The sequence below is a fragment of the Erinaceus europaeus genome, chromosome 2 (assembly GCF_950295315.1).
Source record: "Erinaceus europaeus chromosome 2, mEriEur2.1, whole genome shotgun sequence".
In the NCBI taxonomy this organism is placed as follows: Eukaryota; Metazoa; Chordata; class Mammalia; order Eulipotyphla; family Erinaceidae; genus Erinaceus; species Erinaceus europaeus.
This window is the reverse complement of record NC_080163.1, coordinates 54,421,994-54,447,781: the sequence shown is the minus strand read 5'-3', so window position 1 is coordinate 54,447,781 and position 25,788 is coordinate 54,421,994. Positions and strand designations below refer to the sequence as shown.

Genomic DNA, 25,788 nt, shown 5'->3' with positions numbered 1-25,788 from the left:
CCCTCCCTAGTCCCTCCTTCCCCCATTCATGCTTCTCTTCCTGTGGAATAAAAGCCTTGCACATGTGCAGTTTCATGGATCCCAACCACTTTTTGACATTGAAAGACAGAGAGAGAGACCACAGCACCAAAGCTTCATCCACTGCCACAGCACCTCATATGCTCTGCTAAAGTTCAAACCTCAGCAGTGTGCATGAAAATAGAGACTCTACCTGGTGAGCTATCTTCCCATCCCAATATACTTTTTCATAAAAAATATATATATAGAAATAGAGCTGAAGGTTAAATTACCAAAATTAACCTGTTTTAATTTCAGGGACTACTAATTGCTTTTCATCTTTTTTAAAAAGGGGGGGGGGCATCCAATTAAACCAATTAAACTACAGCAAGAAATACCTCCACCCACACACTCCCACCAAAAAAGAGAACATCTTCTCCCTCTACACTGCCAGGTCTCTCCACATCCATAGTCACCTTCTAGTGCCATCCTTCCACACAACCTCCACAGCAACCCTCTATCACCACGTTTTCTACTACACTTGCCTTTAACCTTACCTGTTCTGTATTATGGGTCTTGCACTCCCCTTCACTTTTCACTTCAATTTGGGACCTGGATTTACTGGAATTGAAAGTTAATGACACAGTCACTGACGGTCACAGAAATGCTCACCATTCAAATGCAATGTGTGCTCAATGTGTTGTGATTTTTCTTTGCTCTCCCCACCCAAACAAGTATCACATTACATTCACTTCTTTATTCACTCTTTTTTTTTAAATATTTTTTTATATTTATTTTTATTTATTTATTCCCTTTTGTTGCCCTTGTTGTTTTATTGTTGTAGTTATTATTGTTGTCATTGTTGTTGGATAGGACAGAGAGAAATGGAGAGAGGAGGGGAAGACAGAGAGAGGGGAGAGAAAGATAGACACCTGCAGACCTGTTTCACCGCTTGTGAAGCGACACCCCTGCAGGTGGGGAGCCGGGGCCTTGAACCAGGATCCTTATGCGGGTCCTTGTGCTTAGCGCCACCTGCGCTTAACCCACTGCGCTACAGCCCAACTCCCTATTCACTCTTTCTAATGAGAGTCCATGCTTTATCCTGGAGTCAAACAAATATAATCACTCTGCTGAACTGATAAGACTCAGAACTGTAGATATTATTTTCTAAACTTTGTCCTTCCCTGAGTTATTTCATATCAAAAGAGTGAGGAGAGAGGTAACTGATATTAATGTCTCATAACTATGCTAGGAAATTTCTTGTTTTGTAAATAAATAAATTCAAGCCTAGAGTATCAAGCATTTTATTCTGCTATTCTTCATTTGATATTTGATAATATTTTAATTTTCATATATAGTATATAAAAACCCAATAATCAACTCTGTGAAGCTGGGGAGACAGTATTAATAGTTTTGCAAAAGACTATCCTGCCTGTGATTCTGAGATCACAGGTCCCAGCACCACTGTAAACAAGAAATGCATAGTGTTCTAATCTATTTCCCTTGCCCTCTCCCTCTCTCTCTCTATCTTTCTATTCATCTCACTCTGATTCTTTCTCTCTTTCATTAAGATAAATAAAAAGTATTAAAGAGTTAACTTTGTTTAGTCTAGAAGAAATTGCAAATATATCTGAAAAAACATAAAGTATAAGATACATTTTCTAAAAGACAAGGCAGCTAGCAATATAACATCTGTCTTACAATAAAAACAATATAAAATAGACTAAATAGTTAAAAAATAATATCTCAGTTGAGAGAAACTACAAATATTGAAAGTTAATGCTATCAGAGATATTCTTAGTATAGCTGTGTGATTCCCAGTATACAATAAAAGTAAACCAGAAATTAGGTGAAACTTTCACTTAAACGAAATTTGAAGAATGTTCCAAAGCCATTTACCACATATGACGCAGTAGAAGATAAATGTGCAGTGCGCTCACAGTTGTTACACAATGCATATCTAACAAAACATTTATGTTTTATTATGTTTATTTTTTCTGTATCTTGACATAGTAATAATTGATTGGCACTTAAAATATATTTCTGAAAATACAGTCATCTGAAGAATTACTGTGATTGAATTCATATACTTAGATAAAGATACTTATTACAAGGAGGAAAAAAACTGCAGAACCTTCAAGATTACCATAGCTCTTATTAGCCTTCTCAAACAATGGTTGTTATAGTCACAAAAACTGAGAAGCAGTCAACTCAAGATTGAGGTCACAAGTCAGAACCTGCAAAGCAGGTATGTCATCTTACAGGTTCAAAGCAATCAATAACTAAACCTAGCACTGAGGGTGGAGAAGAAACCAATTGGGGATAAAATGTAGGACAGTAAGATATTTTAGCACAATTACAAAGGTTGAACAGATGGGAATAACTTTAATAGTAAAAAAAATCCAAATAACCTGCTTTAATATGAGTCAGAGAAATGTAAAATGTAAAAGAAATGGTCCTAACAATTTGTGGATAGCTAATTTTCATATAATGGATCATTAAAGACTGTAATGTGTCATATGAGTATACAGAGAACACATTTTAGAAGGAAAGAACTTCTCAAAGAATACTCACAGGTTCTCAGCACACAATGTACATCTGTTACTGTATGTTTTGCCATCTGTGCCACAAACAGCTGCATGATCAAGGGTACAGATAAAATTGCCATCTCTCTCTCCTTTCCTGAAGTCATCACAATTCAACTGCAAGAGACATGTTCAAGGTACATTAAAGTATGAGACAAAATATTCCTTAGACATATAGTTGGGTTACCACTTTATGTCCTTTTTACATCACCAAAAGAGAAAAATACATTTTTTATAAAAGAAAAACACATTTAGGGAACCACAATTAATAAAAGTTAAAGAAAAGTAATTCAATCAGATTTATGAACAAAAGATTTGATTATGACTTTAGCTACTTCTTGTCTGGGTTAAGTCACCTATGCCACCTCTCTAAAACATAATATATTATTTTCCTGTCAAATTCTGTCTGCATTCTTAGTAGAATGGCAGTGATATGAAAGTGGAAGCTTTCTGTAAACTAGGAAATCAAGTTTCTATTATTATATATCCCAGTTGTGATTCAGAGCCAGATTGCTGGATTCACAGTTCTAACTTTGACACTAACTAGCTGTGTGATATGGGAAGTTTTTCTAGTCCCTCTGCATTTTAATGTATTCATCTGCAAAATATATATAATCTTACAAACTTCTCAGTAATGTAAAGGGATGCACTAATAGATGTACGCCACTTGGAACAGTACCTATCATCATAAAACTTTATTGTTGCTGTTTTTTTTTATAGTTTCTATTATTTAACATTTTCTTTTTATTGAAAAGCAATAAAATAAGATATCTTTTAGTTTGGTGGGAGAAATTCCAAAATCTTTTGCTGTAATAATATGACATACACTTAAGGAGAAATCTGTATAATGAGAAATAAAACTGTATAGGAAATACCTAAGACCAGTTTTTGAATTTCAGATCTTCCACCCACTAACATCACCTCTTTGAACCTCATTTTCTTCATCTGAAAAATGAGAAATTACAACCCACCTACCTTGCCAATTTGTGATTAGTACTCAAAGAATACTTACGAAACATTATTTGGTAACTCATCATTGTAATATAAGCTAAAGAAGATATAGAGTTAACTTGAATTTAATTTCTATCTAAAAATGAAAAAAAATTAAAATGGAGATTTGTCTCTATGACATCACATTGCAAAATAAAATTTAATTTTATTATTGAATTAATACTGTAAGCATATGTGTTGAACACTTAGAATATACACCTGTGACCTAGTTATAAAGAATAAAAGCAGTATGTAAAAAATATATTAAATTTGTGAGACAGAAGTTTATGTTGAGGGATTCTCCTGGAAGACAGTTAAAAAAGAAAGTTAATTTAAAATAGGAAAGAGGAATTAAAGACATATTCCACTACTCATGTCATAATTTGGAGGAAGTTTAAAATAGTGAAAACAGAATAAGTAATGCCATTATGTATTATTTCATTCATTCAGCTGGTCACTCCTTGAATCTATTATGCAGTTACTGGGTTCTAGATATTTTACTAGACTGTGACATTAAGGGGACTTGGAGGAGGAATAAAATATATGGTCTTAAAGAACTTACATTTTTATGGAAGACATGCACATTATGGCAATTTGAAATTATAGTAGGTTTTATGAAAATTAAACCAAAGGTTATGAAAGTTTATGAAATGTCAGCTATTTAAAAATCTAGAATCAGGATACATTTCTCTGCATAGGTAACCCTGGAGTCGGAATGAGATTAACAAGGAAGCAGTCACTGAAGACCTGAGAGAAGAGCATTGTAGGCAGAGAGAATTGCAACTGTATAGGATTTTTTTGCTGGGAGCTGAGGTGCTAATTTTCTTTAAAATGTCATTTCTTTTTACAGAAATTACAGAAATGGAGAGATACAGATCAAAGTAATTAACTCAGTCCAATCACTGCTAACCCCTCCACCAGCAAAATCAACAACAGCATTCCAGGTCACAGGTGTTGGCTGCACCATGACAAGGCAGACAGAAAGCCCAGCTAGGAGGTGATGAGATTAGGTGTAGTATTTACTACTCCACCTCCACCTTCTCCAAACCCCAGAGCTGGGGATCAGCCTAGATAGAATACCTCTTCCTTTCCAAATGCTGTCAAATTCTAAGGACTCTTGGCATTACAGAGTGGCAGTAAGCTGCGGTAGTAGACAGTGGCTCTGTAACCTTCAGTACTGGACTTTATTCCTTTCCTATTCTTACATTCACCAGGTAGAGCTAGACTAAAGCTTGACCTCAGGCATTATCTAATTTGTTTCACTAGAAAAAAAAAAACATATATCTACAGCCATGGTAAAATCATACAGTAAAAACATCTACAAAAATAAATAAATAAACAAAGCGGAAATGAACCAGCAGAAGCAGACATTTTAGAACCCACTGAAAAATAATTTAGAGCTTAACAACAGTGCTTTAGAGAAAAAATACATCTACAATAGTATATGAAAAAGATAAGTTACATAGGAGGAAAATGTAAAATTCTTTGATATGGAAAATAATTTAGTAATAATAAATTAAATAACTAAAATATGATAGCTACAAATGCTTAACTCTTGAACCAGAAGATCAGTGAAGAAACTATTGTACACTACTATATGACAAGGAAAGTTATCGACTATAAATGCTAAGAGTTTCTCACAAATTTACTATTACAAGGACATTTTTTCCCTTTCATTTCTGCTTTTTTTGTATCTATTAAAAAAGATGTATGATAACTAAATCTATTGTGATGATCATTTCACAAAATATGCAAATCAAACCATGTGGCTGTAGAACTCAGACTTATACTGTGATATGTGTCAATTATTTTGGAAAACTGGAACTAAAAAGAAATACGCAAGCCCAGGCAGAAACCAGAAGAGTCTGAAAGCTGCAGCTGTGTCAGGACAGAACATGGATGTGCTGAGAAAGTGGTGCTGGTGTGAGGACACCTAGCTTTGCTTACAGACTGTCTCTGGGTCCCTGCAAGAGGCAGTTCTATTCTGTTTGGGGTTTTGCTCATTCAAGTGATGATGTAGAAAGAAGAAAATAGAGGCTGGGCAAACAGCATAAAGATTATGCAAAAGACTTTTAACCTGAGGCTCCCAAGTCTCAGATTCAATCCCCAGCACCACCATAAGCCAGAGCTACTTAGTGCTCTGGTTGCTATCTGTGTGTATTTTTCTCCGTGTGTCTCTCTATCATTATAAATAAATAAATAAATAAATAAATAATAAAGCAGTAAATATTGGGAGGGTAGGAGAGGGCAACCTGGGAGATTGTGCAGCAGACAAAGCATTGAACTCTCAAACATGAAGTCCTGACTTCCATCCCCAGCTATCACATGTTCCAGAGTGTTGCTTTGGTTCTATTTCCTTTTTGGAAATAAATCTTAAGTATATATTTTCCCTGAATATTTCAGATAGAATGAACCATGTATAAGGAATCATTTGATTCTGTATTTCTTCACTTTCTATAATAATATTTTTGATGTTCATCCATATGAAACTATCATTAGTAAATTATTTTTATTGTTGAACTATAAATGCACTCCATTTTGTTTATCCATTTACCAGTCGGTATTCAGACTGCTTCCAGTTCTGTATTGTATTGTCATTGTTCTGAAGAACAATGACACCATGATTATTCATGTGCTAGACTATGGTTAATTTTTGTTTAGTGTCTATATGCCTCCAAATGATTTCCTATCTGGTTACACCTTTCATACTACAACCAGAAATCTGTAAGAACTGTTCCAGTTTGTTTCTCCACAGTTTTTTTTTTTTTTTAAGATAGAGAGGGAGGCAGGGAGGGAGGAAGGGAGAAAGCGAGAGCATAATGTCAACACCAAAGTTCCCTTTGAATCAGTGGTGGCTGGATGAGAACCTGGACAGCATAAATGGCAAAGCAGCACATTAACTAAGGGAGTTATTTCACTAGGCCCTTAACATTTTATATTTTCAAAACCAAGCGGTGACACACCTGGTTAAGCACACACATTACAGTTCTCAATGACTCACATTCAAACCACCTGCAGGGGGAAAGCTTCATGAGTGGTGAAGCAATGATGCTCTCTGTCTCTCTCCCACTCTCTGATGCTTTTGAGTCCATGTCTAAAAATTTTTTATCCTATATTCATATTGTGCTGTTATGTTTAACTCTAGAAATTTTATATTTACCTCTTACATTTTAGACTTTGATCCATTCACGTGAATCTTTGTAGATGATCTAATGTAAAGTAAGAATATAAGCTTAGTTTTAATTATGGATTTTCAATTTTACAAGCATTGGTTTATCTTGATATGTTGGCCAAAGACTGACAACAGATACTAAGAAGTTCAGTTCCACTGCACTGGTAGTTATGCCTATCTTTCAACAAGTATATGTTGCTTCAATCATTATTACTTTATAATAAGCTGTGAAATTAAAATTAAGTGACCCAACATATTTTTTACAAATTATAGGAAGGGGACAAAGAGCATTTGGGACCCAGTATAAGATGATGGAGGAAGATTTCAATTAGTGATGGGTATAGTGAGTGGGTGTACTCTATCATGGGGAGGTAAGAACCTACTCGTGTGACAATATCATTTAAATCATTATTTCTTCCAGTAAAATGATTTTTTTTAAAAAAAACAAGCAATTTCTAGGATAAATCTGTCCATTTCTACCCCCTCCCTCAAAGTTTAGGGGTGATAAAACACCTCACTTGGATAGTGCACTGCTTTGCTATACTTGGCCATACATACAGTTGTCCTGTATCCATACAATACCACTTAGAAATACAACTAAGTATGGTTTAATTTGCTTTTGGATATTTATGAAGTTTCAGTGAGTGAAAAGAGAGTCTCCTTATATGTATGGTACTTCAAAGTTTTCCTCAGTCCAACTTTTTAAAGTTTTATAGAGAGAGAGAAAGAGAAAGAAGAGAGGAGAGAAAGACACAATGAGCAAGAGAAAAGAGTCACAAAAGCACTGCTTCACTATCCATAAAAACCCCTTTGGCACTGGTATCTTTGGTGCCCCCATATGGTACTTGGGATTAAACACTGGGCATCAGAAAGTAAGGCACATGTCTTACTTTGCCTTTACCCATTGTGTATTTGTAATGTGCTTTATTCATTGAGTATCTTTTTTTTTTTTCCTCAAGGGTTATTTCTGGGACTCAGTGCCTGCACTATGAATCCATTACTCCTGGTGACCATGTTGTTTTTTTCCATTTCTTTTTTCTTACTAAATAGAAGAGATGAAAATTGAGAGGGGAGGATATATAGAGAGGGAGAAAGAAGGACAAACACCCGCAGCCCTGTTTCACCACTCCTGAAGCTTCCCCCTGCAAGTGGAAAGTGGAGGCTTAAACCTGGATCCTTGCATGGATCCTTGTCTTCTGTACTATCTGTGCTTTACCCGGTGCACTCCCCCAACCTCAAATGAGTATCCCCTGTCTTTGAAATGAATAATTGAGCATGTCTCCTAAAAATCTTGCAAAATTTATTCTCAGTTCAAGTAATTTTTCTTTGAGGGAGTGGATGCTTAGTGTTTTCTATCTACAGAATCCTATTTCTACAATTAAAGAACGTTGTCTGCTTTCTAGTCATGATCTCTAGTTAACTCAGTAAATAATTTCATCTCACTATACTTGACTAGATCCTCCAGTTCAATGATGAATAAAAGGTGAGAGAACATCTTTCAATTTTTAAATTTTTAAATTTTTTTTCAATTTTTAAAGTCTTTTCTTTCTTTTATTTACCAGGAGGGTTATTGCTGAGGTTAGGTATCTGCCTGATATTACACCACTTCCAGCAGCCTTTTAATTTCTTTTTAAAGATATTTTTATAGAGGCATAGAGAAACAAAGGGTAAGAGAGGGAGAAAGAGAGACTAATGCTCCTCCTCACACACACACACGCGCGCGCACACACACACACACACACACACACACACACACAAACATGTGAAACATCCACCCCTATAGATGGGGACCAGTAGCTTGAGTCCTGGACCTTGGGAATGGTAATGTGTGCTGTATGGGGTGCGATACTGCCTGGTCCACCTGCTCTGAGTTTGTCCAATCCTAAGGCCAAAAAATTCACTCACTAATCATTAAATGTTATATTAACATTAGGATTTTTCACAAATGTCCTTTGTAACACAAAGAAAGTTAGTGGCTATTGCTAAGATTTTTGTGAGTTTTATTTATAATATGTGTTAGAAATTTTTTAATCTTTTTCTACATCTGTTGATACAATCTCATATCATCCTTTCCTTTCTGTTGTTAAATCAGCTTTGCATTATTAGAATTGCCACTTGTTCAATTGCTTATTCATTCTGTGATTTGGATTTACTTTGTTAATTTTTTTTTCATATTTATTTATTTATTTTCCTTTTGTTACCCTTGTTGGTTTTTATTGTGGTTGTAGTCATTATTGTTGTTATTGATGTTGTTGTTGGATAGGACAGAATGAAATGTAGAGAGGAGGAGAAGACGGAGAGGGGGAGAGAAAGATAGACACCTGCAGACCCGCTTCACCACCTGTGAAGTGAAGCACTCCCCTGCAGGTGGGGAGCCAGGGGCTTGAACCGGGATTCTTATGCCAGTCCTTGCGCTTTGCACCACCTGCACTTAACCTGCTGCGCTACCGCCTGACACCCTACTTTGTTAATTTTTAAAGGATTATTTCCAACTACTTTAAATAACTGTTTTTTAGTAGTTTCCTGTTCTTCTTATTTTGTCCTTTGAGTTTTTTATTTTAATAATTTTAGATTTATAAAATGTTGATATTATATTTTCCTCCTCTCCATCCTGATGAGTATGTAAAATGTTGGTATTATCTGCTCGTACATATTTGATGAAAATCACCTGTTAAGTAACCTGGAACTGAGCTTTTATGTAAGTTAATTACAGATTAAACTTCTTGCTATAACTCTACTGTGCTTCTTTGTTTTGGTTAGAGACAGAGAAATTGAGAGGAAAAGGGAAGATAGAAAGGGAAAGATAAATAGGCACAGCACTTTTATGACTGTACAAGACAGGGTATCTCATTTCCATCATTGCAAATTCTGTGTCTTTGAATTTTAAAAAGGCTGTATTGGAGATAATCAGTATTTGTTTTTCTGCTTTATGACAATCTACTTTTTATTGTGGCACTTTGATATTCAACAACTATCATAATTACTTATCAGTATGCTTACATTTGTTATGTTTCACCTTGTTTTAATATAATTTGCCTTTATACTTCCAAAAGTGCTTACATGGATTCAGATGTTATTCATTTATTTTAACCTGCATATATTGGATGTTTGTTGTTCTCTCAAGGTCTCTGTGACACTGTTCTCCTAATCTATATTCTTTTTATTCTTCCAGGGTTATCTATGGGCCTTTATGCCATCTGCATTATTCCTCCACTCTTGGGAGACTTATTTTTTATAATAGAGGATCAGAGACAGAGAAAAGGAAAGAGAGATAAATGAAAAGAGACATGGGGGGCTGTGCGGTGGCACACCTGGTTAAGTGCACATAGTACTAAGCTCAAGGACTCAAGTAAGGATCAGGATTCCAGCCCTTGGCTCCCCACCTGCAATGGTTACAGTTCATACACAGCAAAGCAGGTCTGCAGATGACTGTTTTTCTCTCTCCCTCTCCCCATCTCTGTTTCTCTTGTCCTATCCAATAAAATGCAAAAAAAAAAAAAAATGGCCACTAGGAGCAATGGATACATAGTGTTGGCGCTAAGCCCCAGAGATAACCCCGGATGAAGGAAGGAAGGAAGGAAGGAAGGAAGGAAGGAAGGAAGGAAGGAAGGAAGGAAGGAAGGAAGGAAGGAAGGAAGGAAGGAAAGAATTAAGGAAAGGAGGGAGGGAAGGAGGGAGGAAGGTAGGAAGGAAAGAAGGAAGGAAGACAAAGAGAGACACCATAGAATTGCTCCACTGCTTGTACACCTTTCTCTATGCAGGTGTTCCCATGTGGTGTGCAAAGACTTAAATTCATGCCTTGTGTGTTGTAAAGTATAGTCTTTTGGGTAATCCATATCCTGGCCTGATATTCATTTTCAGTCATTCTTTCATTCTTGATTTTTTTATAAGCCTTTGCTCAGTTTCATCAATTATTTTTGTGCAATCTCAAAGCTGCTTTTGGGACTCCACTAAAGTTTCCTTTCTTTTTAAAAAATTATTTTATTTTGATAGGAAAGAAAGAAATAAGTAGGAAAGGGAAGATAGACATGGAGAGACAGAGACACCTGTAGCACTTCTTCACCAACTAATGAGGTGCCTGAGGGCTTGAGCCTAGGTCCTTGTATATGGTGACCTCTGTAATCAACCAGATGTGCCACTCTCCACTGTCCTGTACTGAATTTTTGTTGAGTTACTGTGTCCATTAATTTCAGAATTTTCAGTTGAATATATTATCTGTTTTATTATATTTATTTTTTAATAAGATGAATCTAAGCAGAGAAAGTGGGTAACTTTACAGTGTGGAGAAAATACTAAGAGAAGCAGTGTAATTACATGAATCCATTCAAAATAGGGGCAAGTGAAAGTCTAGATAGAAGCTGCCTGAAGATGCTACCATGATGCCAAACAGACTTCCCTGGACAGACAACTCCACCAGTGTTTTCTGGAGCCCTGCTTCCCCAGAGCCCTTCCCTACTAGGGAAAGAAATAGACAAGCTGGGAGTATGGATCGACCAGTCAATGCCCATGTTCAGCAAGGAAACAATTACAGAAGCTAGACCTTCCACCTTCTGCACCCCATAATGTCCCTTGGTCCATACTCCCAGAGGTATAAAGAATAGGAAAGCTATCAGGGTAGGGGATGTGATCCGGAGTTCTGGTAATGGAAACTGTGCAGAGTTGTACCCCTATTATGCTATGGTTTTGCCAATGTTTCCTTTTTATAAATAAAAAATGCAAATAAAAAATAATAATTATAAAAGAAACTTCCTGAAAGATTTATTGATATACTAATCATTTTAAATTATAATAAGTGGTTTTGATGTAGAGGTTAAACTTACAAGGCAGGCATTAAACATTAACAAAATGACAAATGTCTTAAAACTCTATAATTTTATTTCTTAAAAAAAAAAACTAGCTTGAGTAAAATTCAGTAAATTATGCCTACATGTAAATTATCTGACTAGTAACAATTATAAAATAGCAAGTTTGTCTTCAGGAAAAAATATAAACTTAGACATGTATGTATATAGTATATATAAATAAAAATTGTAAATTAAAATGTATATAACAAAAATCACTCTTAAAAGTTAAAATATGATGTTCCTATTGTTTCCTAGGTTGCTAATAATGCATGCTGTTTAAGAAAAATTGATTTATTTTTGTTAAAAAATAGTAAGTTTGTCAAAATCACTGTTTAAGAATGTATGGCTGTTGTCATTTGATTATATATTTAAATATTAGTGATGCATCAATTCCTTGTGAGGGAAAAACAGAAAGAAGAAAGGAAAAATCAATCTTACAGAGACAAATAAAGACAGATTTGAAAGTTACCAGCACACCTTTCTTACTCCATAGATTTTTTTTTTTTTTTTTTAGAATGAAGAAGCCACTCTTTTGTTCAGATGAAGGAATTGCATTTGTTAACCAAATCAAGTGGTGACTACATTATTGTTTTTAAAAGTGAGACTGGTTAAGCCCAGGAAAATAATTTAATTGGCTAAGTACTGTGGAGGCTGAAGTTCTCAGGTATTCTTGAGTGACAAGGAAAATAGTAGCTTGGTTACACCAGGGATGTTAATGTAACTCGGGTGTGTCAGCTCTGACTGATTATTTTAATTATGTGTCAGGGACTGGAGAGGAAAAAGAGAAAGAAAATATTGGAGAAGTTATGTAGGAGTCCTAGAGTGATGTGAGAGTTAGTAGGATGATGGTGATGGTGATGGTGAAGGTAATGGTCCCAGACTTGTTAGTACCTGACTGTTGGATATAATAAGCCACAAATTCCTCACAATCTGGGTCTGTAAATTTATTTTATAAGAGCAAATTTTATATCATTATACATTTTAATAAAAAATTTGGTTTGACTGTAAACTATTAATCCCCCAATAAAGAATTTTTTTTTTAATCATGGTTTGTGTAGGGTTGAAGCATTACTATATATATTTTTTCTTTTAACCACAGATCAATTTCCTTAAACAAATATCTTGAATCCCAGTCTACAAATCCTTGTTGTGCTAGGAGTACTCTCCAAGTACTATAAAAGATATTTGGTAAGAAACAAAGAGAAAGGAATTAGAATGAGTACAATTTGGTTTGCTAGCATAGGCTGAACAGTGTAGCTTTTCAAACTAAGATTTCTCAGTTGACCCACATTTCTTTTTACAGATGGGAAAACTGAGGTTCAATGGTCCACAGATTGTCACATGACATAAATTAATGTCCATGTCACATGACATGGACAATAAATTAACAACTCTGATATTTGAATTTAATTCTTTAGTCACATAAGGGTTCTTGCTGGAATCTATAGCAGAATAAAAGGAATGATAAATGGTCATAATGGTGATGAAAGACAGACATCACAACAGATCTTATCATCTGTCACTGTCCAGAATGTCTTTAGTGAGCTAGGTCATGGGATTGAGCCAACAGACAAACTGTACCAAATATTAGCCCACCCCTGTACTAAGCCATGTTACCTCCCTTATGAGTAGCTGGCTTCATAATAGGTATGACCTAGTAATTAGGAAATAAACAGTTCTAAATACAGCCAAACATAACCCCAAGGGTAAATATGACAGGTCGGCTTCAAATGGCTCACCTTTGCTGGGGCAGTGTCTCTTGCCAAAATCTTGGCCTTTTTCTGAGATTTTGCTTCTTTTTCTCTGAAAAAAGAGCAAGGAATAGCATAGCTTAAAATATTTTCCCAAATTTCAGGGATAGTAACATACATGGCAGGCCTAATTTTGACTATTCTTCTCAGCCCACTCAAGCATATCAGGAGGCAGAAATAATCACAGCTACAAAATATCTCTTCTCATTACTGGAATATATCTCAAATGTGGTTCTCAAATGGCAAGAACCTCTATTTATAACTGCATAACAGACTTTCCCCTTAAATACTTTCAACAACAGGTGTTCACTAACTCTAAAGTCATCTTTATCAATGCAATAGATAAAAGCATTGGGTTTAGAGTTCAGCCTTAGCAGTGCACGTAACAAAATGATGCTCTGATTCTTTCTATCTCCATCTCTCTCTCTGGCTCTCTCTCTCTGGCTCTCTCTCTCTCTCTCTCTCTCTCTCTCTCACACACACACACACACACACACACACACACACACACACACACACACTACCAAACAAACAGAATAGTTTTAAAAGCCGTCTGTATCTTTCTTGCATTGTTTTCTTTGATTCATCATACTCAAGTTGAGTCAAAATCAGTCCTTTTGGTTTTGTATTTAACTTCCAAGGACCCACAAAAATATAAAGCAATTTGAGAATATTTTTTATGTTTTGTAAGGAATTATGTCCAGGTAAAGAAACTATCTTTATTGTAAATGTAATTAACATAGGTAGTAAAATAATTCCATGAGTGTTTTCTAGGTGATATATAATTTCCTTTGTCTATCTAAAGTCACTTTGTGTTTAAAATTTTTTTCAGTAAACTCACTATTTTCAGAGTTTTAGTCTATCAGAACATCCTATGTAACAAGATGGAAACTTCACTGTATGTAATACCTACGATGGTTTGCATTCAGCTCTCAAAAGAACATATTGTTTAACATGTCCTGGGCACACCCACTTCAATATTTGCCTGCCTTCCTTCATCTTCCCACAGTTTCTTCACTAGAAAAAGAAGGCATGAGGGGGCCAGGAGGTAGCACATCTGGTTAAGTGCACACATTACAGTGCACAAGGACCCAGGTTCAAGCCGCTGGTCCCCACCTGCAGGGGGAAAACCTCACAAGTGTTAAGTAGAGCTGCAGATGTCGATCTCTGTCTCTCTCCCTCTTTATCTCCTCCTTCCCTCTCAATTTCTCTGTCTCTACCTAATAATAAATTTAAAAATCTTTTTAAAAGAAGAAGGTATGAGTTGAGCTTCATTATCCCTATATTATCAACCATATCAAATTAAGTCCCAGACACACTTACCTGAGATTTTAAAGGCTAATTATAATTTAATTAAATGTGAAAGCTCTGCCTTGGCACCAGTGTTGAAGGTTTTATTGTGGTCAGACATTCAGTATGACCTCCCTGTTTTAAACCAAACTGGTACACTTTAAACTGAGGATTTGCATTGGATAAATCAAAACATATTCTACTTTTCAAGTCCACCCACCCCACCCCTGAGAGAAGGAAATCATGTTCAGAAGCATAAACAAGATACTGGTCAATTTTCAGGATACTAATTCTTTCTGCATGCAGGAATCTGAGAACTATAATCAACCCTCTAGTCCATCTCATCCTAACATAATCCCACATGTCTAAAGACATTGGCAGCTCTGAACAGGGGTGTATACTGCTTAAGTCCCTCTATTGAATGGCAGACATAGGAAGAGTTTGGCATCAAGCCCAGGGTTTTGTCTTTTTTTTTTTTGCCTTTAGGGTACAACAGAGTGAAGTTTTAACAGACTCAGAAAAACTCATTTTCTTTCCTAAATTCCTTCTATGGAGATCTAGGAAACTCAAAGAGAAACTATATTTTCAAAATATAATTTACAACAGATTCTAGGAAGATACATAAAATATTAATCCTGACATTTGGCTTCCCGGGGACACAGTCTTTTGGTGGTGGGAATGGTGTTTATGTACAAAAAAATAATAATAAAAAAATTAATCCTGGGCCCTCTGAGATGTTTGAAATTCCATGTGAGTGATTATTGAAATTTCCTTCAGATAAATGATACCAGCGGTGAGAGATCACAATGATATGCTAAGCAATATATTGAACTATTTAGACTTAGAAAAATGTACTTGACAGAACATTTATAGAATACATTCACTAGCTCAAAGAACAGCTGGTAACTCAAACACTAGAAAGAAAGAAAGAAAACTTTTACTTACAATATCATTTTGCACGAGACACATTTGTTGATAAACACTTTTTCATCAGTGCTTTGAAAGACATTTTTCTCTTGGGAACAGAACAATTTTCCATTTTTCATCAATGTCTGAAATTCACTGCATGTTTCCTATGGAAAAGAATTTTTAAGCTGATTTATTGAAATTTTCTTAAAGGAAGACTTTACCTTCTAAATACTCCCTTAACAATAATATTTAATAGTCACTACCCCTTTTGTTTGGCAGACATTTAACTAGATGATGCAAATCAATAACTACATTGTCTGTGAGACATCACAAATTTACTTAATAATAATTCATCTGAGACACTTAAGTGAAATGAAAAGAACAATGGATATGAAGTTAAAAGATCTCAGTTCCAGGAGTCAGGCGTTAGTGCAGTGGGTTAAGCGCAGGTGGCACAAAGCACAAAAACTGGCTCAAGGATCCCAGTTCGAGCCCCCGGCTCCCCACCTGCAGGAGAGTCACTTCACAGTCAGTGAAGCAGGTCTGCAGGTGTCTACCTTTCTCTCCCCCTCTGTCTTCCCCTTCTCTCTCCATTTCTCTCTGTCTTATCCAACAATGATGACATCAATAACAACTACAACAATAAAACAACAAGGGCAACAAAAGGCAATAAATAAATAAATATTTTTTTAAAAGATCTCAATTTGTATTCTTGGGTTCTCTTTTATAAACCTAGAAGCTTTGGAAATTTAATTTCTCAAAGGTTCACTCACTCAGTCTATTAAAATAAAGGATATAAATCTATACATTTTGTTTGAACTATGAAAGGTGCAGTGGAAAAAGCACTGGACTCTCAAGTATGAATTCGAGTTTGATACTTAACATTGCTTGTGCCAGAGTAACACTGTGTTTCTCTCTCTCTCTCTCTCTCTCTCTCTCTCTCTCTCTCTTCCTCTCTCAGTAAGGATTAAAAAGTATACATTGAGAAAAAAAAGTATATATTACATGGTTTTGTAGCGATCAAGTTGGATATGTAAAACCCGAGAGTGCCTTACTTATAGAGGAATTTCCTCTTCTCCTATTCCTTTACTGTCATCGTTGTGACTGTTATCATCATTATTAATGAACTATGGTAAGATGGCACAGACAAAATACCTAGCACACAATAAGTCAATAATAATTGCTGTATAAGACTAATATGAAAAGGTTACTGGAACACTGAAACATTAAAAACTATAATGTAGGTCTCTCCACATTCCCCAGAGAATCCAACAATGTTAATAGCAGTTAATTTAAAAAAAAAATTCCTTGGTCAAATATGTTTGGAAAAAAATAAAATGGAATATACTGTAATCTATTAATGCATGCCTAAAGAACATTTAAATTATAAGTTTCATTGTTACATTTTCTTTATAAGGAACTGGTTTAGGCCAAGCCATATTTTCAAATGTGTATTATTTTTTAAAGAACTTTTCCTCCTGCCCACATACCACCCAATATACATCTTGTCAACCCTGTTACTACCACTATAATCAGACTTTGAGAATCAATGGAAATACAGCACAGTTTCCCTTCAAATTGCTTATGCTTATATTTTTCCTTTTCATTCATTTCCTCCTTCATACATTTCTCATTTTGGAATATTATTTGGAGCTTCAATGTTACCAGTCTCTACGGCTCTTTTTAAGATATGGAGTGCTATATTAATTTCACTTTTACTTTTGCAAATGTCATTGAAAGCACTATGTCAAGTTTTAGGAGAATAGTCTAAACCATTTTGAGTAACAGAATAGGTAAAGGCCTGTACAAATATTTTTAAAGGTGATGGATCTTTAAGGGGCCGAGTAGTTGTACACCCGGTTAAGCAGTTAAGCGCACATATCACCATGAGTAAGGACCTAGGTTGGAACCCCCACTCCCCACCTGCAGGAAGAACACTTCATGAGCGGTGAAACAGGTCTGCAGGTATCTATCTTTCTCTCTGCCTTTCTGCTCTACTTTAAATTTCTCTCTGTCCTATATTCTCCATAGAAGTGATCCAAAAAGCCAATAAATATATGAAAAAAAATGAGCCAAGTCATTAACTGTCAGAGAAACGCAAATAAAGACAACAATTAGATTCCAGTTTACTCCTGTGAGAATGTCATACATCTGAAAAGGTAACAGCAACAAATGCTGGAGAGATTGTGGGGACCAAGGAACCCTCCTGCACTGCTGGTGAGAATGTCAGTTGGTCCAACCCCTGTGCAGAGAAGTCTGGAGAACTCTCAGAAGGCTAGAAGTTGACCTACCCTATGTCCCTGCAATTCCTCTCCTGAGCATATACCCTAAGGAACTAAACATACCCATCCAAAAAGATTTGCATGTACCTACGTTCATAGCAGTAAAATTTGTAATAGCCAAAGCCTGGAAGCAACCCAGGTGCCCAACAACACATTAGTGGCTGAGTAAGTTGTGGTAAATATACACAATGGAATACTACTCAGGTACTGAAAATGGTATAGTCACCTTTATCCCATCTTGGATGGAGCTTGGAGAAATAATGTTAAGTAAGATAAGTCAGAAACAGAAGGATGAATATGGGATGGTCTCACTCATAGACAGAAGTTGAAAATCAGGATCATAAGTGACAACACAAAGCAGAACTTGGACTGGGTTTGATGTATTGCACCAAAGTAAAAGACTCTGGGGTGAGTTGGGGGAGAGGGTTCAGGTCCTGGAACATGGTGGTAGTGAGGACCTAATGGGGGTTAAATTATTATGTGGAAGACTAGGAAATGTTATGCATATACAAACTATTGTATTTACTGTCAACTGTAAACTAATAATCCCCCGATAAAGAAATTAAAAAAAATTCTCTCTGTTATGTCAAAGAAAAATAGGAAAAAAATGGGAAAAAAGTGGCTTCTGGGAGCACTGAATTCAAAGTGCAGGCACTGAGTCCTAGTAACAATCTTGGTGGCAAAAAGAAAGATGGACTTTTCATTTCATTCATTAATTCATTCAAATTATTTTACTGAAGCTTTGCTATATTTAAAATCAGTGGAGTAGTTGCACTCCTGGTGAAGTTCTACTTTAAAGTGTTATATAACTTTTTTTTCTTGTTTCTAATTTGCTCTAAAATCATATTTCAACATACTTGTAACCAAAAAACAAAAAACAACCACTAAGCCTATTCTCCATCTCTGACAAGCACAAACTACCAGATTACAGAATCTTACTCAACTTCCTATATCTTTATAAGAACCATTCAAAAGCAGTTATTATGAAATGACTAGCAAGGAGGTTTCATGGATATGGCAGTAAACGAAGCAGATAATTATTACTTAAATAGTACTGTTTGAAATATCGAACTTAACATGTGATGCAGTTAGCACTTGTAGAATGATTAGTGACAACCAATAATAACAAAATAGTGTTAGAGGCCGACCTTGGGAAACTTTGCTAAGGGTGACCTAATGTCTTTGTTCCATTATTATCAACACCCAGTGATCTTATCTGAGTATCATAGTAATAATTTCTGGCAACAGACTGACAAATGGACCTAATGAGATGCTTGCCTGAGCCTTAATTCTATAATATCTTTTATTAATATAATATCTATTAATATCTTATATTAATCTTGTAAATACTGCTTAGCTAAGAACATATTAATTCTATAAAACCTAGAGAAAAATTTTGTCTGACCCAGAGAAGCTGGCTTCTTTGTAAATGAAACATACCCATGTGAGTTAGAACTTAGAAAATAATGAAAATAGAGATTCACAGTAACACTAAGATGAAGCTTTAAATAAGGTTTAGCCATCAATTTAAAAAGGACACTATAAATCAGGTTGATGTGTGTATTAGTGTCTTAGATGTCACAATTAGATGAACACCTAATTCCTTGAAATATCCACTACTTTTATAATTGAACATCCAAGATCCAGAGAGTGGGTTTTTAAATATGCTCATACTTTCTAGTTAATTATTCTGGAATTCATTTTTGTAAATAATAAAATCATACAATGTACTCTCTTGGAAAACTAGAAAAGGACACAAATATTTAAGGCAGGACAGGAAAGGAAGATCACAATACTATAACAGAGACGGCTAGAAGGGAGCAGATGCAATTCAAAAAGGCATCATGGCATTTTAACAGCTTGCAGTATAAGTTACAGTTTTCATGGTTTATCTTTAATATTTATTTTAATCTGATAGGATAGAGGGAAATTGAGAAAGAAGGGAAGATAAAAAGGGAGAGAGACAAATACCTGTAGCACTGCTTCACCATTCATGAAACTTTCCTTCTGCAGGTGAGGAACAGGAGTTTGAACAGGAGTCCTTATACATGATAATGTGTTAACTCAAAAAGGTGTATCATCAGCAGGCCCAAAACTTAGAGTGTTTGTATTGGTTTTATTTTATTTTATTTCATTTTATTTTTTACAAATCTCAGAAAATCTAGAATTCTCCAGGGCTAAGGTCTTCCTGTTTCTTTCTACTTTAATTAATATTATACTTTTGTTATTGACAATGGGGCTTCACCTCTTCTAGCTGACTTTTTCAGATAGAGAAATAGAGACAGAAATGAGAGAAAAAGAGAGAGAGAGAGAAGTAGACCACAGTATGAAACTTTCTCCAGTGCCGTGGGGTGGGGACAGAGTAGGCTAGAACCTGGGTTGCACACAGTATAAGGTAGGCACACAATTACATTTTTATAATGTAGAGTGTTCCTTAGTTATAAAATGTAGACAAAATTATAGAGGCAAGTTTCTTGAGAACAGTTCTGAAATGTAGAATAAAGATTATTTTATGATTTTTCAATATTTACAGCTCTTTTACATCAACTTATGGGGGGGGCGGGGCAGGGACATAATGACTTATAACCTCCAACTTGTCATCTTCCTCCACCAGAGGACACTGAATTCTGAATCTCCTTTCAATACCTCAAGCTAGTGTACGTGCTGAGTTGTTTGGGTATGAGTATGTATGTGTTTGAGTGAATGGGCAAATAATCCTTTAACTTGTCTTCCAAATGATAAAAACAAAATAAAATTAACTTAAAGCATTAACCCCCTCCAAAAAATAATTATTTTATCTGTCATACAAAAGAACTCAAGGAGTTAGTAAATCACTATCCTGAACCAAAGACTGCTATGTCAAGGGGTTATTGTGCCCGATTAACTATTGCTATTGCTGTAAGGGCTTACCCCCTCATTACCTTCAGGTTCTTATTCCAACACTATCTTTTCAAAGGGATATACAATAGCCCAAGAAGAACTGATACTACCTTCATCCTCAGAAATCCCTACCTTTCTTGAAGCTTTTTCTATTAGCATTAATAACCACTTAATGTACTATGTATTCTACTAATTGACGTGTTAAATTGTTTATTTTCCCCCGTTAAGATGTAAGCTCTAGGAAGGCAGAGTTCATATTTTCCCAGCACTATAAACAGGGTCAGACATCACAGATACTCAATAAAAACCTAGAGAATGAAATAGATACACTGTATAGGAGATACAGACAACCCCATTTTTGCATAATGATCACAAGAAAACCCATTGCAGGTTTCTCTTTTTTTAGTTCTTAAGTTGTTATTGGCTAAGGAGTTTAAATGCATTGGACATACACATTGCATCTCTCAGTAATCCATTATCATTGATACTTTGACTTGTGTTAGATTCATCTCTTGAATCATAAGAACCTGTTTCTGTTTTTTAAACAAAGAGTTATTAGTATCTATCAGCACATGTCTGTGCTATTAGCATGAAGGTGTTGGCCTCAAACCATTTTTCTTTAGGCATCTTGGAATGCATTCAATGAACAGAAAAAGCAGGACTAACCTGATTTTCATCGTCACCATTAGCATCTAGGGCAAAAACACAGAAGCTAAAGTTAAGGGAACGGCAAATATTTAATAAATAAAACAGACAAGTCACTACACTCTCTTGCTTTCTTTAGTAACAAAATATAGTGAAACCAAAAATTTTTTTGAGCATATTAAAATTAACCATGACAAATAAGACAACTAGGCCCTAGAAGACTAGTAAACATACTCACAAGGTTCAGTCATTCATAAAGGTCCAGCTACTTTGTAAATAATACTCACATGCTTTCTAAGTCCCTTATGATTGCTAATTTCCAAAATATCCCTTTCAGAGAAAAAAATGACAGGATTCCTTTAAAACTATAACATTGCACACATATAAAATATATGTGTCAATTGTAACACAGTTTAAAAACATACTTTTGTATAAAATTAGGTCATGTGTATACATAAATACACTAAGATCTGGTAACTCTGCCTTCACATTCTTGCTAAAAAATTAGATATTGAATAAAAAAAGATTAGAAAAATTAAAATCACAAATTATTATACTTTCACTAGCAGATTCCTTTTTGTACCTGCACACTTATTTTTAAAAAGTAGGCATCATTTATGTGCAGTGTTTTTCTGATTCTCCATCTCTGAGGCTTCCTTTTTAAGATGTGAATGTTCTACAGTCAGGTAAGTGTAAGCAGCCCAAATTTCCTTAAAATTCAAATAGAAAACACAACACTAGTTCCCGCAAAAGCCCCTTCAACTTCAGGAGAAATCCTTTTAATTCATTTAGGACCTGAATGCACAACTGCTTTAAAATAGTAAGGTAACTGAATTTTAAATATTTTTATTTATAAAGCACATACACAGCATACATGTAAGTTTAAAATATATGTTACATCATAATTCATTTCAGTATGAACTGACATGCTTGATGAGGGGAAGAAAAGATGAATCTATATTCATCTTTCAGGACTAACATAATGAAATAATTTCATTATAATTTATATATACTGTACACAGTACAATATATGTGTACATTAAGCATATACAGATGCTGAGCTATATATAATGCTGTGCATCTGAAACCTATATGCAAGTAAAACAAATGATAGTTTAATAACATTTTTAAAATTTGGATTCTCTCAAACTACTTGTCATCTCTAAGGAAAATAATTTAATTACACAGTCACATCTATAGTTCTTCAAAAACGTTTCTGGCAAGATATTTTAGGATCACACACAAATTCACAGGAACAACATTTATTCAAGGGAGTGGGGTGGGGTGGGGGGGAGACAAATCCCAACCCAGGACTTTGGTATGTGTGGGAAGAGGCTTGGATTACATGCAAATTGCTCACCTTGTAAGAGGCAAAGAGCCAGGGTCAGAAGCACTGTGGTTATCTTCATACTGAAGATGATGTAAATTGGTTACAAGTCTGCTCCGTGCATTGCTCACCAGCCTGTGATCTAAGACTGAACCTGTGAAGATGCAGCTCACTTTTTATATAGTCAACAACACCCACAACATATATAACCAGTTGTTCAGGTCTGTTAGACCATGTAGCACATCATATTAACTTCCATCCTCTAGGATTTTGTCAAGGTTGAACAGATTTCAACAGGTAATGTGTATGTAATTTTAACTTTTTTTCATCATAATCCTAGAGAATCCAGTAAATACAGCTCAAAGACTCTACTCAAAGCTTAAGACTCCACGTTACTTCTTAAGAACTGAACTTCCTAACAACACCAGACATATTAACTCGTAGACAAACTTGTTTGTAACTAGATTCCCTTTGCAAGTGGGAGGAAGGGGGAGGGGGGGGGCTGGTTGTCCTACCAGTCTGGCAAAGAGATAAAGATATACACAACTGTCTAGGCCTATGTAGTAAATATTTGATTAGGTACTGTATGGCGTCTTCTTTAGCTCTTTCTACTTGCTTGCTGGATTTACTGAGTCTCAGTCCACCACAGCAGACTATTAAGCACTTTCACTTTGAGGTACATAGTTTCCCCTAACCTATAGACACATGTACAGACGTACACTGACCCTTAGGCCCTGGTCTATTTTGTACCCTTGTTATCTTATAATGTTGTTAATCCTTATTAAATCATGGGGAAAAGATACACACAACTAGAGAAATCTACTTATCATTCTTCTTCTGGCAGAATTTAGTAGTCCTATAGCTGTGTTCTACAAATATGTTAATTCAGTGTCACAGGTGTGTGCATGTGTGTGTGTGTCTGACAGTTATAACATATACAAATACATATACATGAATATGTTTAAAATTTAACTACTCTAAAAAGATATAAAATGGTGAAATTTTAAAATTCCATACAAAGAGAAACAGAAACTCAGAGAAGAACTGATAACTTTCCCAAGAACACAAAGTGTACAGGCAAGAGGCAGAGGTGGTACTTGAAAGGAGGCCACCTATTCAACAATACCCTACACCAGACCCTGCTTCACTATTACATGTTCATAAAGGCCAAAACTGTGAAACTGAAATTTACAAATAATCACTTCAAAAAAAATCAATCTGAAAGATACTATATCTTCTAAAGTTGTATCTTACAGTCTAACCCAACCTCATACTCATAAATACTAGAGACCTATGATTTAACTTTCCACATGGAAAGTGAGAATCTATTACTCTACAAATTATTCCCTATAAATCTGACTTTATCACTTTTCCTCTTAATTAAAATTACTCCTACATTTAGTAAGGAAAGAAGGAAGAAATAAAATATTAAATCTATGAAGATATAAAAGCACATTTTAATAGACAAATATTCCTAGTCCCTTATTTTGTTTTATAGTAACCATCTTTTTTTGCACCAGTTTATTTTACTCCACAGGTTTAAGACAACACCTGAAGAAAAAAATGCAAAGTTAACAGAAGACAGAATCAAAGTTCACATATAGGATTCTACAGTCTCCACATCCATAAAAAGAAAGGTGGATAAAGAATAGGAACGCTATCAAGAGAGGAGATGGGATATGGAGATCTGGTGGTAGGAACGGTGTGGAGTTGTACTTCTCTTATCTTATGGTTTTGTCAGTGTTTCCTTTTTATAAAGAAAGGAAAGAAAGAAAAAGAAAGAAAGGAAGAAAGATGGAGACCTTATAGTATCAAAGATTTTAAGATTGTTCCAGAAAGCTGTTCTAAGGATAGCCAACTTTATAATCAGGATAATATTCTGAATGTTGTCAAAATTAAGTATTTCTTCTTTTTCCTGTGAAATAATCCATTTTCCTATAAAATATAATAGCTTCAAGTTCAGCACTCTTAGTTTTTTTCCTGACAGTTTAGTGAAATAAATAAACATGAAAAGAATATTCAAATTTCATTGTTGTTATGGCTTACGTCCTTCAACCTAAAGGGAAGAGACTGGTAAAGGGAGTCAGGAAATTATTATTGCTGTCTTTGCAACTATGCAGCATAAAGAAACAAACCTAGTTTGGGTACATGACAGTTCTCTGCTCAAGTGTTGACTCACCAATTATTAGTTATATTGTCATGGGAAAATTACTTATTGACTCTGAGCCTCCGTTTACTAACATGTAAAATAAAACAGAGATAGCATAACTTTGACATACCACTAGTGAAAAAGTCAGTGTGTTATGCTTATACGAAGTCCAAATATATGTGATACTTAGTAGTTAACGATAACTGATCTTATATTTTTATGCCATTATAATAAGATAGCTTCACTGAATTCAAAGATTTCATGAATATCCAATGTCTATTGTACAAGGACCTCACAACAGATTTAAGTTAAATGAGCTCAGAATAACATATCCTAAAGTGAAGTCACAAAGTAAAACATTATGTTCTCTTTTTCATTTGTCATTGCATTCTGTCACAAAAAAGAAAAAAATAAATTATTATTTAAAGCTCATCAGAGTCATTGATACATCTCAATCATCACTAATGATGTCCATCTAGACAATCTTTTTTAAATATTGACATACTAATACTATTATTTTTCTTTCAACTGTTCAGTCAGACCACAGACAATGTATCCTAACTATGCACTCTATTATTGGTGGTAGGAAAGTTTAATGCCTTACAATAGAACCAGTGGTGATGTAATAGCCCTGATGCACCTCCAAATCTAGCACAGTGGAAGTATTCCCAGGAGTAGACGTAGAGGTAGGGTGGCACAGATGATGATTTGCACTCTGAAAAATCTCTGCTATGAGGAAAGGTAGGAGTTGGTTTCCTTCTTACTGGAAAAGAGTTCCTCACTTTTCAGTTCCTCACACCCAGAACCTTCTGAAATGATGAATAAGAAGTTTGGAACTGACAACCTCTCCCAAGAGGAGAAGATAGCCAAAAAAAAATTGATGAGCACTTCTAATATTAGAAGTACATGTCATCAGTGACTTTTTTTTTCCATTTCATTTAAGGAATGTTGGAAATCCAGATGTGGT

General features: G+C 35.1%; 1 protein-coding gene across 1 annotated transcript in view; it reads right to left on the bottom strand.

Moving 5' to 3' along the window:
- The window catches only part of SPINK5 (serine peptidase inhibitor Kazal type 5), an 82,507-nt gene extending 59,671 nt beyond the window's left edge, over window positions 1-22,836 (bottom strand). The window contains exons 1-6 of the mRNA XM_060171440.1: window positions 22,706-22,836; window positions 21,367-21,392; window positions 15,575-15,702; window positions 13,328-13,391; window positions 2,572-2,699; window positions 555-618 (exon numbers count right to left, since the gene is read on the bottom strand). Of these exons, the coding sequence (XP_060027423.1) occupies window positions 555-618; window positions 2,572-2,699; window positions 13,328-13,391; window positions 15,575-15,702; window positions 21,367-21,392; window positions 22,706-22,754 (459 nt within the window). The 5' untranslated portion in view covers window positions 22,755-22,836. The remainder of the gene's footprint in view (window positions 1-554; window positions 619-2,571; window positions 2,700-13,327; window positions 13,392-15,574; window positions 15,703-21,366; window positions 21,393-22,705) is intronic.
- Window positions 22,837-25,788: the final 2,952 nt, after the last annotated feature.